This window comes from Physeter macrocephalus, chromosome 6 (assembly GCF_002837175.3).
Source record: "Physeter macrocephalus isolate SW-GA chromosome 6, ASM283717v5, whole genome shotgun sequence".
Lineage (NCBI taxonomy): Eukaryota > Metazoa > Chordata > Mammalia > Artiodactyla > Physeteridae > Physeter > Physeter macrocephalus.
Window position 1 is genome coordinate 36,840,106 of NC_041219.1, and position 15,647 is coordinate 36,855,752.

The following is a 15,647-nucleotide window of genomic DNA, read 5'->3' on the forward strand; positions in this document are numbered from 1 at the left end:
CCGTCTCTCCACTGCTAACCACTAGTTTGTTCTCTATATCTGTGAGTCTGGTTCTTTTTTGTTACATTTACTAGTTTGTTGTATTTTTTAGATTGCATATATATAAGGAAGTTTTCTTAAATCTATAGTTTGCTAATTCATTTTTTCTTCCTTTTTAACCAAAAAATGGATGTTGAGCATAATTTTTAAAGTTTTCCAAATGGAGGAATTCTCTGGTGGTCCAGTGGTTAAGACTTGGGCTTTCACTGCCGTGGACCTGGGTTCGATCCCTGGTTGGGGAACTAAGTTCCTACAAGCCGAGTGGTATGGCCAAAAAAAAGAAAAAAAAAGAAAAATTTCAAAATGGAAAGTTTTGTTATTGTTGCTCATATCTAGTTTTATTATATTGAGGTTAAAAAAATGTGGTCTATAGGATTTCTCCTTTTTAGTGATTGTTTTTGTGGTCTATTTCACAGTCATTTCTTGTAATTATTCCATAGTTCTTCATAAAGATTGTAAGTTCTTGACTGTTTGGCTAAAAGGTTCTTTATTAAATAAATGTTTTAAATTATTATTCAAAGCTTTTTTATTCTGTGGGTGTAGGTCATAACTTCTGAATGGCATGTTAAAATCTCCCAGTGTGATTGTGAATTTGTGTTTTTGTTCCTTACATATATAATTTCAACCTGGGTGTATTATTTTGTTATGGACTTATCTATGTAAATAGGACTAACAGTTAACTAGTATGCACTGGTATAGCATACTGGCTGGGATTCTTTCTGATCTGTTTAACTCTATGCCATATCAGTTGTTAAATAGTTTTAATATCATCCTGCTATTAATAGCTTATAGTTGGATTTGGGGTTCTTTTGTTTCCCCTGCATACTCCCTATCTCCAAGAGACTTTGTCTTAAAATAAGGAAGTTTTTTCCTGCCCTTGTAATTTTATGTCTTCCATCTACTCTGCTTGTTGTTGCTTCTCCACACCCCTTTCCCTGCCTTTGCTAGGTTTGTAAAAATTGTGATGAGGTTGAATATTTGTGTATGTGTGTTTATATTTGTATAATTTTTATTTCCTGTTCTGTGAACTGCCTGTTTATATCCTTTTACCTATGTCTATTGTGTGATTGGTCATTATCTTGATTTCATAGGAGCTCTTTATATTAAAAAAATTCTGTGATGTTTACTAAATTTGTTTTCAGTTTTTCTCTTCCCTTTTGACATTGTTTATAGTTTTTTTTTCCCTAACCATCTTATTTCCATAGACTATGCTTTGCTTTTTTTCCTTCTCCTTCCTTTTTCTTGATTTATTGTTTTTCTTTGATTCTTTCTTTCCTTCTAATGATTTGAAAATTATACATGCTAATTCTGTGCTTCCCTTAGTTGCTTGGAAATCATCACACACATTTAAACTGAAGATGCCTTGTCCTCTTTGGAAATAGATTACTATCTTTTTCTTTAGCCTTTTTTTGCTTACTCCCTTTTTACATATGTTTCGTAGAGTCGTGAATCTTATTCCAGACTACAATAATGTTAAGAAATTAATTTTTTGGCCAGCCTTTCCCAGTGATTATTTAGACCTCACAACCACGGTTATCAACATCAATTTAAATTTAATTATAAATTACTAGTTTCTTTGCACATCCATTTCTTTTACTCAGTGTATTCTTTCTTGGATTTCTTTTTATTTTTCCTGGATGATCTAGCATCATTTTTTCACAAAACAATTATATGGCTAAACTTTGCAGTTTTATATGTTCTAAAATATTTAATTTTGCCTTCATACTTGAGTAATAATTTGATTACTCAATTTATTGAGAGATAGATTCTTAAAAATGTCACTTTGCTCAAAACATTGAAAACATCATGTCATAGATGAGAAGTTTCATGCCAATTTCTAGAGCAAAAAAGCTATGTAGGACAAGAGTGCTGGCTAAATGATGGCAGGAATTTTTTTAATCTCTTCTGTTCACTACTGATCCCCACAAGAGTGCCTGGTACATAGTAGTGTTTGATAAATACATGTTGAATGAATGAGTTATGGGGTTTCTGCTCTTCTAATGGCTTTCTGTATTATATGAATAATAGGACATTGCTATGACATTATAGAGTGAAAATTTTAAAAGAAAAAAAGTTGCAAAGCAACATTTGTAGTATATCTTGCTTATACATATGTGGGTATCCAGAGGGAGAGAGGTCTGAAAGAGTATTTACTAATTATTGTCAATAGTGATTGTTCTGGTTATCTAGTACCATGTAATAAACTGCCCCAAAAGTTAGTGATACAAAATAGCAACCATTTTATTGTGCTCATGGATTCTGTACATTGAGAATTCATACAGGACACAGCAGTGATGACTAGGCCCTCAGATGGCAAGGCTTCAGTGGTCACTGCCATGTCTGATGCCTCAGCTGAGATGGCTGAAGGATGAACTCAACTGGGACTGTCATCCTGCGTGCCTACTTGTGTCCTCTCCAGATGGTGGTTTTGTGACAGTTGGACTTTCATGGAGGTTCAGGATTCCAAGTGCAAGTGTTCTATAGTGAAGCTGCATTGGCCTTCTGTGACTGAGCCCCAGAAGTCACATAGTGTCATTTCACCACACTCTATTAGTCGAAGCAGTCACAACCTGCCTAGCACCAAGGGGAGGGGACATAGACCCTACCTCCTCATGGGAAGAGTGTCAGGGAATTTTGCAGCTATGTTTTGAAACCGTCACGGTATTGTCATGGACAAGAGTGCTGGCTAAATGATGGCAGGAATTTTTTTAATCTCTTCTGTTCACTACTGATCCCCACAAGAGTGCCTGGTACATAGTAGTGTTTGATAAATACATGTTGAATGAATGAGTTATGGGGTTTCTGCTCTTCTAATGGCTTTCTGTATTATATGAATAAGCATATATTATTTTTATAAATAGAAATAAAAAAGCAAATAAAAAGTGTATATCATGTTAATGTTTTAATTTCTTTCATTATATCCTAGATATTTAAATGATTTCTATGAGTTGGAGCTACAGCATGGTTCTGGTGTTGTGGGTTGGAGCATTCCAGTGACTAAAGGGATTGTGCCTTCTCCAAGAGAATCCCACACAGCAGTTATATATTGCAGAAGAGATTCTGGAAGTCCTAAAATGTATGTTTTTGGTGGAATGTGTGGTGCTCGCCTTGATGACCTATGGCAACTTGACTTAGGTAAGCTTAAGTTCATTCAGGCTCAGGAATTCATTATGATTGATAAAGGCAAATATAAAAATTGCTTTGAAAAATATTTTTGATTACAGTTTTTATTGAGTTGTACTTGATATGAGTGATTGCTGATCAGTCAAGTTGACCAAATGAATATTTGATTTATGACAGTAACTCTCCTGGGCTCCCTATAAGTCAGGTCACCATATATTCTGGTTTGCCTTGGATGGTCCTGGTTTATGCTTATTGTCCCACGTAATTATCAATAGTACCCCTTTCACTCTGTGAGATGTCCTAGTTGAGGATGATTGAATTTATGTGGTTACTCTGTCTACAGGAAATGTGGCATTAGTAATGTTACTGCTGGTCAGTGAAAAACCTCCTTGCATAGCTATTTTAAGGGATCATAGGAATGAATATTTGGAGGGTATGTGCGCTCCCACTTCTGAGTGTCTTCTACACAATATGCTCTTACTTAAGATGTTAAAATCCTTAATCTGGTTTTAATTCAAAATTGGTAGCACCCTAAATACACCTCTCCATTACAAATACTAACATTCAAGTGTAAATAGATTTCTGTGATTGGCAATTTTTGTCAGCTGGAAATGTTTATTTTAAGATGAAATTCAAGTAATGGTTTTGAAACCCTTTGCTTCATTTTTGTAAGTCCTTTTTTTTTTTAAATTCTGCAAGTTGAAGTAATTTGCTATTATTAGATTAAGTTGCTAATGTACTTATTTTTACTTTTAGAAACTATGTCATGGTCAAAACCAGAAACTAAAGGGACAGTGCCACTTCCACGAAGCCTTCATACAGCCAGTGTTATAGGAAATAAGTATGGTGTTTTTCTGTTTTTTAGTCTTTCTTTTTTTTTTCTTTTTAACAAACTTAAAAAAGATAGGTACAAAGAAGAGTGATGCTGCTAGTTTCTTGAAAATGATTTAATAATGTTTGATTGTGCTTGGTGAAGATAAAGTAATATGCCCACAGGAGCTAAAATACTTACTGTGCATAAAGTAAGTGTTTACTTTACTGGGCATAAAGTAGTATGCCCATAAGAGCCAAAATACTCACCATTTTCTTGTCATGCTGTCTCTTTTACTTCTTTACATTCCTTACAATATCATGCACAGAGTAGGTATTACATAAGTGTAAGGTAGAGTATTGTCAAACTGATCGGTCCTCCATCAACAGATTTGACACACCTAACTCACTGTTTCTTTTTACATATTTTACATATTTTTTACATATTGATTTGTACCCGGGTATGTATTCAGTGTCTATGCTCAGTGATTATATTTTGGATGGTGTTATGGATAGAATGTGGACTTGTAACCAGATTGCCCGAATTCAGGTCTGAGCTTTGATACTTGTCCTATCTGTTCTGGGGAAAGGAAACTTTATCTGTACCTCAATTTCCTCAAGTATAAAATGTGGATAATTGGGCTTCCCTGGTGACGCAGTGGTTGAGAGTCCGCCTGCCGATGCAGGGGACATGGGTTCGTGCCCCGGTCCGGGAAGATCCCACATGCCGCGGAGCGGCTGGGCCCGTGAGCCACGGCCGCTGAACCTGCGCGTCCGGAGCCTGTGCTCCGCAATGGGAGAGGCCGCAACAGTGAGAGGCCCGCGTACTGCAAAAAAAAAAAAAAAAAAGTAAAAAGTGGATAATTGTAAAACCTCCTTCACAAGGCTGTCATGAGGATTGAGTGAATTAATGCATATAAAACGCTTCAAACAGTGCCTGCTACATAGAGAGCACTCCATAAAGGTTAGCTGTTACTATCAACAAGTTCTCTTTTTTGTGCAACATTAGGCCAGAATTAGGAATATTGTTTAAATAGAATTTAAGTAAGTATTTACCTGTATAGGGACTTTACCTTAAAAGTAATGTTTTAGGAAACAACTAGTTGTAATTTAGAACCTCATTAGTTCTTCTTAAAAAATAGCCATAAACAAAATCTAGTAAGATATTCATTTTTTTTAAACAGCAGAACCCTTTTATAACATGTGGTTTTTCCATTGGAACTCTAATATATAAAATAGATTTTAAAAAAATAGAGCTTCTCTGATTGACATGAGGCTACATGTCCTAAGCTCTTCCTGATGAGCCTTTCTTCTTCAGCAGCCATCGGGCATGTCTCGAGAACCCTTAGGGCCCTGAGGATCATAGTCTAATGTTTTTTATTTGATGATATCAGTGACCAAAGTTATATGAAACTTAATTCTTTTTGGTTACTATACACATACAATTCTAAATTTAACTTTGGATGTCATAGATCATTTGAGTGTCCTTCTGGCTGAGGTAACCCTTAGTATATTGCATACAATATTGATTTTCAAATGTATTATAACTGAAATATTTCCCACTTTAAATAACTTGCCAGAGAGAAATAATTTTGATTCTGTATTGCTTCATAAAATTATAAACTCTTGAAAGAAGACCACTTTATTCACTATCGTATTTCCATTACCTTGACAGTGATAAGTGATTTATTAGTCCTGAAGCTTTGAGTCAAGAAAAAAGAAATTTGTCTATTCTTAGCATTTTAAATCTAAAAAATAAAATTAAAGCTTTCGGAAAAAAACCAGCTACTTTATGTTTTCTTTTTTTGTTGTTCAGGATGTACATCTTTGGTGGATGGGTTCCACATAAGGGGGAAAATATTGAGACTTCACCGCATGATTGTGAATGGAGATGTACCAGTTCATTTTCTTACTTAAATCTTGGTGAGCCTTTTAAGAGTTATTAAAATAAAGTTTATTAATAAGATAACTTTTGTTATTTTGTCATTTAAGAAAAGTAGATTAGTCATGGATATTTGTCTTTAGATACAGCAGAATGGACCACCCTAGTATCAGATTCTCAAGAAGATAAAAAAAATTCAAGACCAAGACCAAGAGCTGGACACTGTGCTGTTGCAATTGGCACTCGATTATATTTTTGGAGTGGAAGAGATGGCTACAAAAAAGCACTGAATAGTCAAGTTTGCTGCAAGGATCTTTGGTATCTTGATACTGGTAGGTAAGAGTATTTAACAAATACAGTTTTTCCTTTAGATAAATAAATAATCAAATGATGTCTGTCTTTTGAGACTTACTGCAAAGCCACTGCCTCTCTCTTTCATGTTGGGTTGGCCAAAAAGTTCATTCAGGTTTTCCATAAGTGCTTATGAAAAGCCCAAATGAACTTTTTGGCCAACCCAATAATTGAAAATGAATGGAAGAAATGTTATATATAGATACTTCCCGTTATAGGGGAATTTCTTAATTTCCCTCTCCTTGAGTTTAGAATGGATTTAGTGACTCCCTTCCAAAGAATAGGGTACGGAAAGGGAAAAGTAGTAGCTTTGCAGTGTAGAAACCTGGCAAACATCATCTTAAGTAATCAAGGTCAGTATCTCTAGTGATAAGTCATGTTGATATCATTTACCCCCACCTCCCATATCATGTGATAAGAAGAAACTTCACCTCTGTGGTACGTTTCCCCAAAATGCGTAACACCATTCTAAATATGAGAACATATCAGACAAACCCAAATTGAGGGACATTCTAGATATTTTGCAGAATATGTGAATAGTACTCTTCAAAAGTTTCAAAGTGATGAAAAGCAAGGAAAGACTGAGAAATTGTCACAGATTGGAGGAGACTAAGGAGATGTGATGACTAAATGTAAGGTGATACCCTAGATTAAATCCTAGAACAAAAACCATTAATTGAAAAACTGGTGAAATCTGAATAGTCCGTAGTTTAGTTAATATATAGTGTTACTCCAATGTTAATTTCTTAGTTTTAACAAATGTATTAGCATTAGGGGATACTGAGTAAAGGGTATATGGGAACTCTGCAATTCTTCTGTCAAGTCTGAAATTATTCCAAAATAAAAAGATTTTTTTTAAAGTTTTATAACACCAAAAACATTTTTTAATATGGAACTCATGTCCATTTTTCAATAAATATTTATTGGTTGACAGCTGTGTAGAGGAATTTTTCCAAATGCTGAGAATACAGTATTGAATAAGACTGATAATATCCCTACTGTCAAAGAACTTACATTCTAAGAGAGCGTGAGGGCAGGAGGATGATGGGCTATAATCAAACAAAGCAACAAAATAAGTTTAGTTTTGGGTAAGCATGTGCACACAGTGAGACAGAACAGTGAGGCAGTGATGAGAGGCACCAGGAACGAGGTGGGGGGGGGCTACTTCAGAATGGGTAGCAGGGAAAGGGTGACATGGCATTCGAGGTGTAGTCCAAGTGACGAGAAGGTGCTCCCCGTGTACAAAGCCCGTTTGGAGGTGGGGTGTGGGGTGTGGGGACACTACGGGAAGAATGAAAAGCAAGTATGAGGGCCCTGAGGTGGGAATACTTGGCATGTTTGGCAACAGATTTGAGCTGAGTAAAAGAGAGTATAGGAATGGAGATTAGAGTGGTGATCATGGGACAGATCATGTAGGACCTGGAACACCATGGTAGAGATTAAATTTTTTTAAAATACATGGTAGGTTATTTATTAGTTTGAAGGAGAGATGTGTACATCTTGGAATGGTCACTGCACTTGTGTGGAAACTAAATTGAAGGGAGCAAAAGTACACACACCAAGACAAAAGGTGGCTTTTGCAGTAGTCAAAGACGTCTTCAACTCTAGTGGTGACAGTGGAGATGGGGAGAAATGGATAAATTCAGGACGTATTTTGGAGTTCTTGTTGACAGAACCGACTGATGAATTGGGTATGGCAGATGACAGAAAGAGAGGAAAGAAGGGTGAAGTTTTTAGCTTGAATAATTTGGTGGTATTTCCATTTACTGAGATGGGAAAATTGTGGAGAAAACAGGCTTCTGTGGAGAAAATGAAAAGTTCCATTTAAACCCTGCTAAGTTTGAAATAAGGAGATCAAGTAGGCAATTGAGGGAATAGAGAAGTCTGGAAGCCAGTAGAGAAATCAGATCTGAAGACGTAGTATGTGTTGTTTTATGAGAAAAGCAGATTATAAAACATACCTGTGATTCCAGTTTTTCTTTTAAGTGTATAAACAGAAAAATCTGGAAGGATACACTGTGTACCAAAGTATTATCTAAGAGGTGAGATTATACATTTTTTTAAAAGGTTTTCTCTCTTATCTATATTTTCTACAGTAGTATGCATTGCTTTTATAACGTAGAAAGTTTAATTTTAAAATTAAGATACTTGAAAAGTAATAAATGGAACAATTAAGTTGGAGACTAAATGCTTTCTATGCAAGAAGTACATACTAGCAAGTAGGAAAAAATATAGAAAAGTAAACTTACTGATTCATCTTTGAAATTGAGAATTATGAGCTGAAGTCCAAGGATAAGCTTCTAATCAGTCTCTGAGATTAGAAGAAAAATGTGCACATATAAATTTTTCTCAGTAGCAAATACGTCACTTTAACCAGATGCTATAAGAGATCTGTGACTTTTAAAAGATTAAAAATCATTGTCTCTGAATGGCCAGTTTTTCCATAAACCTTTCCATAAAAGGCTGTGGACAGGAATATCTATCTAAAAGTAATCATGGCCACTATTATAAAGGCAAAATTTAGATTTTGCTTTTCCTTGTGATAACTTGGCCTCAGTTTGGGCAGGGGAGGGGGGTAGGGTTCTTCATCTTGCCTTTCTTCACTTTTAGTTAAGTTTTGTGCATTTGAGTGCATTTGAGTTCATATAAAGATTAATATACTTCCATAAGGGTTTTTTATGAAAAATAGCAGTCTTTTGCTCACATTTTCCTCCTATTTTCCTTGCTTCACAAGCATGTGCTTTCAGCTCTGTTAGTTCTCATGGTATTTACTTCCAATTCTCCATATAACATGAATATGTTACTTTTACTTTTATTTTATTTTTTTCAGTTTAGGCATAATATGCTCACTTTCTACCGTGGAAGTTAAGGATTTCTCTCTTCTTCCCACCACTCCTCACCTCTCTCCTATGTACCTTCCCTAACCCCTACTCTCTGAGTGTGATTGATTACACCATAATTTTGTTAGATGAGTGTTCAGTGTTTACATTATAACCATATAAATGCTATTCACAGGTGAGCTATGTAGAATATTGTGAATATTTTTTGTTTGCCATCGATTAGTAATGGTCACTTTGTTTTAGATTTGTATGTATTTACTACTAATTCAATCTATGCTCTCATTTGTTTAAATCTTCTCTCATTATGGTTAGATGCATCAGATATTCTATCAAATTTCCTCATCTTGAAGAAATTTCTCCTCCTCCAATCTGGGATGATTGCCTTCCACAAATTGAGCACACCTATCATCTTGGAGTCTCCCTTCATCATCTTTCTGGGGATATCTTTTGCGTCTCACCTGTGCTGGATTCCTTGTTTCCTGGATCTCATATTTTTCCCTTTGTTAGTTTACATTCTCATTTTTGTAGAACACATCCCAGGAAAAGGGTGCATAGGTGATAAATTTATTTTGAGATCTTGCATTGTTTGAAAATAAGTTCAGTCTTCCTTCCTACTGAATTGGCAGTTTGAGCGGAAATAGAATTCTATATTGGAAGTCATTATCCTTCAGAATTTTGAAAGCTGGGAAAAAATTTTTTTGAAAGTTGTTATATTCAAACTTCAAGTGTTTTTGTTGAGAATCTAAACCACTTCTGATTTTTGGTCCTTTTAAATGTGACCTTTCCACTGATAGCTTTTAGGATTTTTTCTTTGTCTCTACCATTCTTAAATTTTATGATGATGTGTCTTGTTGTGTGTCTATTTTTAATCCCTGTGTTGAGTACTCAGTGGGCCCTTTCAGTCTGGAAACTCATGTTCTTCAGTTGTGGAAATTCTCAGTTTATTTCACTGATTTACACCCTTCTGTATTTTTCTTCATGTAACTTCTGTTATGTGGGTGGTGTACCTCCTGGACTTGTCTTCTTATTCTCTGCTTTTGTTCAGGTATGGGTTGCCTTACTTTGAAAAACATAAATAAACTGGATTGTGAATAGGATCGTGGAGGAATTTACATGGGAATAGTTGGAGGAACTAGGCTTAATTATCCTCTAAAACAGGGTCATTAGACTGTTTTTGTAAAGACCCAGAGAGTAAATATTTTAAGCTTTGTGGGCCATAAGGTCTCTGTTACACCTACTCACCTCTACGGTTGTAGCATAAAAGGAGTCATAGACAATACCTAAACAAAGGAGCATAGCTATATTTCAGTGAAACTTTATTTACAAAAATAGGCGCAGACTGGATCTGGCCCATGAGCCATAGTTTGCTGACCCCTACTCTAAAAGATACAAAGAGATAGATATTAGACTTGTTCTGTAAAGATTAAATAATAGTGTATAGATTTCAACTCACTAGAAAAATACGTTTTCTTATATAACTGTCCAGAGATGGAGTGTACTGCCTTGGGATTTGTGAGTTCTCTAATTTCACAGGTAAACAAAAAGAAGACAGGGATATTGTAGAAATAATCTTAGGTCCTTTTTTCCAGTTCTAATAGTCTATGATTGTTATTGTTTTAGAAATGTTGGTAATATTTTATGCCAAAATAATTACATGTTTTGGTTAGTACAAGTTTTGATAAGAAGGTATTAACTTCAAAGAAGTTACTTCAAAGAAGTTTTTCCAAAATATCCTGTCCAGATCATTTTTGCTAACATTAGCAGTATTTCTAACATGTATGCTGTTGGCTCAAAATTGGGTCATAACATTAAAAACTTACAAAGAAGGTAGAATAGCATAGCTGTAACTATAAAGTACTTGGTTTTTCCCCCCGCTTCTAGAATTAAATATATTTTTTAAAATTTGATGACTCAGCTTGGAACTAAATTATTTTGTTTATAGATTTATTCGTATAAGGAATTAGATAAATAAATAAAATCAGAACTCCAGATTATTTTCATTTGACCTACTATAGCTATGTTTATCTGAGCAAATTTTTTCCTCTTAGTAAACAGATGAAATGTTCATTGCTGATGTTTTCAGAACTCCAGGTCCACAAGCTATATAGGCAAACTATTGATAGATTTGAAACTTTAATACATAATACCAATATTGTTCTTTAGAGAAACCACCGGCACCATCACAAGTACAACTGATCAAAGCCACTACCAACTCTTTTCATGTCAAATGGGATGAAGTGCCTACAGTTGAAGGCTATCTTTTGCAGTTGAATACAGACTTGCCGTACCAAGCTGTGTCATCAGATTCTTCAGCAACACCAAATATGCAAGGTAACATACTTTTCACACTTAAAGCGTGTATGCTTATATGCTTCACGAAAAAAGGATAATGTAGAAAAGCCTGTGATTAGACCTGGTTTAAGAAATTTTATTCTATGATGTTTCCTGCCTGAAAAATATGTTTCAACTCTGAAACTTGACTGTATTACCATTATGATGTAGTAGAACACATAGACATGTAGGGTAGAATGTTTTTTTCTGTAGTTCATTTTGATGTACTTCCTTAATCTGACATGCTACTTGACTTCAGGAGATGGTTTTAATAGTTTTCATAAATATTTCAGCTTCTTTCAAAAGTATTTTTAACTAATAGGCACTTGTAAGTAAAAGCAAATTTAATTTTACATGTTCTTCCAAAAAGGATTTCAGTCAACTTTTAAGCAGACTATTAAGAAAACAGGTAAACTTTGATAAATATACTACTTTTTAAAACTTTAATATGTAACTTTAAAAAATATTTGATTGTAATGTATTTTCTTGAAGCTAATTTAGAGAATATCAGTCTGAACTTTCCCATTCCTACAGGAGTCAGGATGGACCCACACAGACAAGGCAGTAATAGCATCATTCCTAACAGTGTAAGTTGAAAAAATTTATAACAGTAAATGAATGTTTATGGTTACAGTCCCAATTTTTATTAATATTTTTAGCATATTACCCTAGGACAGGGGTTCTCAACCATGGCTGCACATCACAATCACCTCTGAGATTAAAAAACAAGCAAATAAACACAGATTCCCATGCCTTTCCCCAGATCTAGTGAGCAGAATCTTAAAATGATGCCCAGGTAACTCTGTTTTTAAGGAAAGCTCCGTATATCATTGTGACAGTAGCCTGAATTAAGAACCCCTAGCCAAAAGATTGAAGTCTCATTACACATAGTATCAGAGGCTAATACAAACATACAAACACATACATAAGCATATATATATATATACATATATATACACATATATATGTATATATATGTGTATATATATGTGTGTATATATGTATATATATTTATATATATGTGTATATATATGTTTGGTTTTGGTTTTTGTTTTTTTTAAATTTTAAATTTTAAACTACAAGGTTTATAATGAATAGCAATAGTTTCCTGCTCTGCTCTTACTTGCCCTTGATCCTGCCTCTAGAAACAACTACTTTCAAATATTTTAGCTCTCTTCTGGTATCTACCTTTGCGCTTTTATTTATTTATTTATTTATTTAAAATTATTATTATTTTTTTTTTGCATTACGCGGGCCTCTCACTGCTGCGGCCTCTCCCGTTGCGGAGCACAGGCTCCGGACGCGCAGGCTCAGCGGCCATGGCCCACGGGCCCAGCCGCTCCGCGCCATGTGGGATCCTCCCGGACCGGGGCACGAACCCGCGTCCCCTGCATCGGCAGGTGGACTCTCAACCACTGGGCCACCAGGGAAGCCCTACCTTTGTGCTTTTAAATAAAATCCTTGTGCTGCCACTTCTTGACTTTCTAGTTTTAGGTCAATTGTCTTTAGTAATGGAAGATGAAGATTTTATGATCTCTTAAAATATTGCCATTTCCTCCCCTTCCTCTTCCCACATACTTTAAATATTTTTAGTTGAAGCATTATTTGATATTTACATTGTGATGATGACATATTCATAGGTGAGCCATGTAGTGTGCTGTGAGCCTTGTTCCTTCTTCATGTAATTTTTTGTTTTTCTTGGCATCATCAACTGCCTCACTTTTTCATTTGCTTGGTTTTCTTCTTGCCTATCATTAATTAATACTCAGATTCTCCAATAAAATAATAAAACTCCTCTCAAAATATTCAGACATATAAGGTAGTCTCTTTTTTCTTTCTTCACCACCCGCTGCCCCCGGAACCATTCCTCCCAGGGCCTCTGTCTTGATGCTCTAGACTGTACTAATTCTTCTCTAAGTCTGCTACTCAGCTGTCAGATTAGAACTTCCATTTGTTTCATATTGGAAGTTTCTTTTACCTGTTGTCTGTGTTAGAGTCCATGTTTCTTGGTCTCATTTCATTCTTTTTCTTGGTGTTCTCCAGTAGTTTCCTGAGAAAGGGTTTATGAAAGGTAAACTTTTTGATATCTTACGTATGTGAAAATGCCTTTTCTCTGTTCATATTTGATTGGTAGCTTGGCTGTGTTATAGAATTCTATATTGGAAATGTTTTCCTTAGAAATGCAAAGGCATTTTCCTACTGTCTTTTAGCATTCAGTGTTGCTGTTAAGAAGTCTGTTGCCACTTGGATTCCTGATCGTTTATATGTGACCTAATTTTTTTTGTTTTAATCCCCAGTTCTCTGAAATTTCAACAGTGACGTACCTTCGAGTGTGTGTCTTTGCTTCATTCACTGTGCTGTGCAGTCAGTGGGCCACATCATTCTGGAAACTCATGGCTTTCATTACTGATTATTTCCTCCTTCCACATTCTCTTTCTCTTTTTTGGAAACTCCTGTTAATTGAATGATGGTCCTCCTGAACTAATCCTCTGATTTTACTTTTTATTTTCTATTTTCTATCTTTCCTCTGTTCTGCTTTCTGAAAAGTTTCTTCATTTATATTATAAATCTTCTATGCAATTTTTAAATATATTCAACCACATATTTAATCTCTAAAAGCCTGCTCTTATTCTTTATTTCTTTTATGACATTTTATTTTTGCTTCATGAATGTAATATTTTCCCTTATCTCTTCAAGAATTATGCTTTTTTAAAAAAAATGGAGTTATATTCTGCTCTCAGTATTATTTCTTTTTTTCAAGCTCCTTTTAAAATAATTTGTTTTGGTCTTGGACTTCCATGTTAGAGGCTGTTATCAAATGTCTGGTGATGCTTGGCTACCCTTTCATGTTTAAGTGAGGCATTAAAAATGAGCTTGGAAGATGTCTTAGTCCATTTGGCCTGCTATAACAAAACACCATAGCCTAGGTGGCTTATAAACAATAGAAATTTATTTCCTGCATTTCTGGAGGCTGGAAGTCTGAGATCAGGGTGCCTGCATGGTAGAGTTCTGGTGAGGAACCTCTTTAGGGTTGCAGACTGCAACCTGCAAACCCTGTATCCTCACATGGTGGAAGGGACAACGGATCTTTCTTGGGCCACTTCTTTTTTTTTTTTCTTTAACATCTTTACTGGAGTATAATTGCTTTACATTGTTGTGTTAGTTGCTGCTGTATAACAAAGTGAATCAGCTATACATATACATATATCCCCGTATCCCCTCCCTCTTGTGTCTCCCTCCCACTGTCCCTATCCCACCCCTCTAGGTGGTCACAAAGCACTGAGCTGATCTCCCTGTGCTATGCAGCTGCTTCCCACTAGCTATCTGTTTTACATTTGGTAGTGTATATATGTCAATTCCACTCTCTCACTTCATCTCAGCTTACCCTTCCCCCTCCCCATGTCCACAAGTCCGTTCTCTACGTCTGCGTCTTTATTCCAGTCCTGCCCCTAGATTCTTCAGAACCTTTTTTTTTTTTAGATTCCGTATATATGTGTTAGCATACAGTATTTGTTTTTCTCTTTCTGACTTACTTCACTCTGTATGACAGACTCTAGCTCCATCCACCTCACTACAAATAACTCAATTTTGTTTCTTTTTATGGCTGAATAACATCCCATTGTATATATGTGCCACATCTTCTTTATCCATTCATCTGTTGATGGACACTTAGGTTGCTTCCATGTCCTGGCTATTGTAAATAGTGCTGCAATGAACATTTTGGTCCATGACTGTTTTTGAATTATAGTTTTCTCAGGGTATATGCCCAGTAGTAGAATTGCTGGGTTGTATGGTAGTTCTATTTTTAGTTTTTTAAGGAACCTCCATACTGTTCTCCATAGTGGCTGTATCAGTTAATATTACCACCAACAGTGCAAGAGGGTTCCCTTTTCTTCACACCCTCTCCAGCATTTATTGTTTGTAGATTTTTTGATGATGGCCATTCTGACCGGTGTGAGGTGATACCTCATTGTAGTTTTGATTTGCATTTCTCTAATGATTAGTGATGTTGAGCATCCTTTCATGTGTTTGTTGGCAATCTGTATATCTTCTTTGGAGAAATGTCTATTTAGGTCTTCTGCCCATTTTTGGATTGGGTTGTTTGGTTTTTTGATATTGAGCTACATGAGCTGCATGTATATTGTGGAGATTAATCCTTTGTCAGTTGCTTAGTTGGAAAATATTTTCTCCCATTCTGAGGGTTGTCTTTTCGTCTTGTTTATGGTTTCCTTTGCTGTGCAAAAGCTTTTAAGTTTAATTAGGTCCCTTTT

General features: G+C 35.4%; 1 protein-coding gene across 11 annotated transcripts in view; it reads left to right on the forward strand.

Moving 5' to 3' along the window:
• HCFC2 (host cell factor C2) overlaps window positions 1-15,647 on the forward strand; it is a 60,979-nt gene that overhangs the window by 9,309 nt on the left and 36,023 nt on the right. For 7 of the 11 annotated variants that reach the window (XR_003680135.2, XM_055085269.1, XM_028490516.2 and 4 more), the window contains exons 4-10: window positions 2,966-3,174; window positions 3,919-4,003; window positions 5,789-5,895; window positions 5,998-6,186; window positions 9,358-9,600; window positions 11,209-11,376; window positions 11,911-11,963. Coding sequence is in view for 10 of the 11 variants with exons in the window: in XM_055085269.1 (XP_054941244.1) it covers window positions 2,966-3,174; window positions 3,919-4,003; window positions 5,789-5,895; window positions 5,998-6,186; window positions 9,358-9,600; window positions 11,209-11,376; window positions 11,911-11,963 (1,054 nt within the window). In the remaining variant the exon portion in view is untranslated. Of the gene's footprint in view, window positions 1-2,965; window positions 3,175-3,918; window positions 4,004-4,063; window positions 4,937-5,788; window positions 5,896-5,997; window positions 6,187-9,357; window positions 9,601-10,531; window positions 10,579-11,208; window positions 11,377-11,910; window positions 11,964-15,647 lie in introns of those variants that run through there. The other 4 variants (XM_007120833.3, XM_028490517.1, XM_028490514.1 and 1 more) reach the window with 3 other exon arrangements.